The 3766-nt window shown below is 37.3% G+C and overlaps 1 protein-coding gene across 1 annotated transcript; it reads left to right on the top strand.

Moving 5' to 3' along the window:
- Positions 1-612: 612 nt before the first annotated feature.
- LOC149528475 (uncharacterized) lies at positions 613-3412 on the top strand. The gene has a single exon (XM_089811101.1). The coding sequence runs from the start codon at positions 646-648 to the stop codon at positions 3301-3303; it is 2658 nt and encodes an 885-aa protein (XP_089667227.1). The 5' UTR covers positions 613-645; the 3' UTR covers positions 3304-3412.
- Positions 3413-3766: the final 354 nt, after the last annotated feature.

The following is a 3766-nucleotide window of genomic DNA, read 5'->3' as shown; positions in this document are numbered from 1 at the left end:
TGTCACATTCCATTTTCCCCCTCTTTTTCTGATTTGAAAAATCTCACCTACCCGTATTAATGTTTCTATCTATTTTGGACGTCAGGAGGGTAGGTGAGCATTTGACTTAGGGAGAAAAACGTATGCAGCATTTAAATATTCCAACAATCCATCCTCTTCATCGAAAAAAGAAAAATAAAAATCAATATCAAGATTCAATACTATCTTATATTAACTAATTGAAAAATACACACTAAAAAGATAGAATAAATACAACCAAAATATATATATAAATATATATTGACCTGTAATATTTCCCAGCCTGTCATACACGCTAAAAAGTTGAAAAACAGCCAATAGGGCATTGGTCATTGGTGGAAAATTGGTTTTCTACATTGCCAGCTAGCTTGACTTGACTCTTGACCTGACTGTGAAAGTAAAGGGCCAAATACATTTTCTACTTTGAATTGAAATCTTTACTATGACCTTTCACAAATAATTTCCAGTCCTAACTCTAAGAAAACTGTTTGTATTTTCCGTTTGCACGTGAAATATGAAGTATTTTCTATGGTAAAAGGAAAGACTTTGTATCTGAATTAGTTGTTGTGTAGATGGAGCGTATTTTCAGGCATAGATTGCTCTCTTTTCCTCCTCAGTCTCTATAAAATGGATTACACCACTCTGTTTTTCAAAGCAGCCATGGTAATCTCTAAAGCTATTGAAATGACAGGAGCTCTACAGAATTCTCTGTTTAAGTTCATTATTGTCGCTTTAGTGTTCACTACCCTATCTAACAAGCCAAATCTATGTCTCTGTAGATGCCCTGATAATGAGTCTGAAGCTCTTTTAACCTTCAAATCTTCCTCGAATGAGTCCGATGGGAGTTTCAATTCATGGGTGAATGGAACTGATTGTTGCGCGTGGGTTGGGATTACCTGCAATAACGAAATGAACCACGTAAAATACATTGGGTACTTTGGTTATTCCCTTTACATCCAAGCGGGCATCATTTCTGATAGTTTGTGTAACCTCCATTTTCTCACAGTTCTGCATTTTGATGGCGAAGGATTAACAGGCACTCTTCCTTCCTGCTTAGGCAAACTTTCTTACCTGCGGTCTTTGTATTTAGGAGGTCATAGATTGAGTGGAGAAATTCCTTCTACATTTTGTGAGCTCACTAATCTTACTTATCTTGATCTCAGTGGAAACCAACTCAATGGAAGCCTCCCATATTGTCTTGGAAATCTTTCTTCTCTAACCGATCTACGTCTAGAAGGGAATAAATTCAGTGGAAACATCCCATATTCCATAGGCAGTCTCTCCTCTCTCAACAATCTGTATATTTCTGACAATTCACTAAGTGGTCCAATACCCCCTTCTATAGGCAGTCTCTCCTCCCTCAATAATCTGTATATTTCTGACAATTCACTAAGTGGTCCAATACCCCCTTCTATAGGCAGTCTCTCCTCCCTCAATAATCTGTATATTTCTCACAATTCACTAAGTGGTCCAATACCCCCTTCTGTGGGCAATCTTTCTTCTCTCAGTTGCTTGGATGTGTCCTTCAACAAGCTAACTGGAACTTTCCCATCCTCATTCACGCATCTCCACTCACTTGAAACCCTAACCGCTGATGGAAATCCCTTCAGTGAGAATATTCTTTCCTCCGCATTTCCGTCTTCTATTATCAGTCTCTCCCTTACCCTCAACCAGACGATTTCAGAAATCTTTTTCCATAACCTCACTGGATTACGTGCTTTACAACTTTCTAACTGCGTATTGAATATAAGCACAACATGGATTCCTAAATTTCAGTTGGATTTTTTAAGTTTGCAATCCTGTTATATAGGTGGCCTAATTCCAGGCTGGATTTCAACTCAGATATCACTCAGCGAGTTGGAATTGACAGACAACAATCTTTATGGAGAAATTCCCTCTTGGCTATTTAGTCCGCCCATGGAATACCTAACCCTGTCACGAAATCAACTGCAAGGCAAACTTTTTGGATCTGACTCACCTCATTTGAAGCTCTTGGATCTGTCTAGAAATGAATTGAGCGGGGCCATGCCATCAGTGTGGCCTCCATATCTAGGAGAACTAAGGCTCAACGACAATAGGCTCAGTGGAAATATACCTTCAAGCTTGGGCAGTCTGTCGTCCGGACTTTCATTGATAAATTTGGCGAACAACCAATTGAATGGAACAATTCCTCCCAGCTTGGCGAATACTCAGTATTTTCTTCGAGTATTGAATTTGGGAGGTAATAGTTTAGAAGGAATGGTACCCCAGGAGTTTGACAACCTAAATCTCTTCTCTTTGGTCATTAAGAATAATAAGTTAAATGGAGTGTTTCCCAGTTTAATCCTGAATTTTTCAAGATTAAAGGTTCTTGATATTGGGCATAACTCATTTGAAGGTCAGATTCCAAAGACAATTGGCATTTTTTCGGAGCTTAGAATCTTGATAATGAAGGGAAATCTTTTCAGCGGTAGCATTCCTCCAGAAATTGGGCAACTAAAGCAGCTTCAGATCTTGGATTTGTCTTCCAACAATTTGTCCGGCTCTATTCCACCAAGCATTGCATCTTTGCAAGCAATGTCTGTGCCAACAGAGGACGGAAATATCTTGCAGGAGGACGACATGGAATTCGTTCTTCATCATGGCAGAGGTTCCTATCAAGATGATTTGAATATGAATCCCAAAGGTACAGATCTATACTACCCATATATTCTCTCCACACTGATTGGCATAAGTCTCTCCAACAATCAATTCAATGGAGACATTCCACTTGGTTTTGGGAAGTTGAAAGGGTTGAGATTTCTGAATCTATCCATGAATAATCTTAGTGGAGTAATTCCGCATAGTATAGGAGTTATGACTCAACTTGAATCATTGGACCTTTCTTCAAACAGATTTTACGGACTTATTCCTTCAGAGCTTCAATCTCTGAATTATTTGGCATATTTAAATTTGTCCAGCAACAATCTTTCTGGAAGTATACCGCAGGGAGGACAGTTAATTACATTTGAAAATACATCATATTCAGAAAATCCAAATTTGCAGGGATGCCCACTTCCAAAGAATTGCTCTTGGCCAAAATACAGACGTCCTCCTCCAAACAGTGGCAGTGAAGGTAGAGATGAAAATGACAGGGAGCAAATACCATGGTATCAAATTGGAGTAGGATGGTCATATGGTGCAGGCTTCCTTATTGTTGTTATCTTGTTGCTTTCAATCAGAGAGAAGTGGAGAAAGAAGTACTTCAAGGGGGTTGATGATGTTTTAAAGTTTCTGTGTCCTTCCCTACGCAATAGGGAATTTTGAAGAAATAATTCTTCACATCTTTTGAACTTATTTCGTAAGTTTACTATATGTAGCATAGTTTTTAAATCTGGAAAAAAACAATAAACCATTTCTATCATCTTTGCAAGCACACAGTTACTGATGGCTTTCTAATTTCTTTGTCATTTTATTAGATGATTATACAAGAGAAGTTCCTTTTATTCATTCGTTGTTAAAAAAAAATTTTATAAGATTTTTCTAAATTTAAATTACTCAATTTTTTGCATTGTTAATTAGATTGGACAGAAGATTAAGTGCTTGAAAACAGACAATTGAGGAGAATTTTAATATTCAGAATTTGATAATTTTGGCAATTCTTGGTAATTCTTGAGACAGCTTGGAATATGCTCTCTAATATCAGATTGGGAAAGTAATTTTGATCTTAGGCATGTAATACAACTATATGTTTAATCAATTGAAATCTTATATCTCATTTTAATTTGAG

This window comes from Cupressus sempervirens, chromosome 11, assembly GCF_028749045.1.
Source record: "Cupressus sempervirens isolate cs-2001-9-10 chromosome 11, ASM2874904v1, whole genome shotgun sequence".
In the NCBI taxonomy this organism is placed as follows: Eukaryota; Viridiplantae; Streptophyta; class Pinopsida; order Cupressales; family Cupressaceae; genus Cupressus; species Cupressus sempervirens.
Note: the sequence above shows the minus strand (reverse complement) of the source record. Positions and strands in the feature narration are given on the sequence as shown.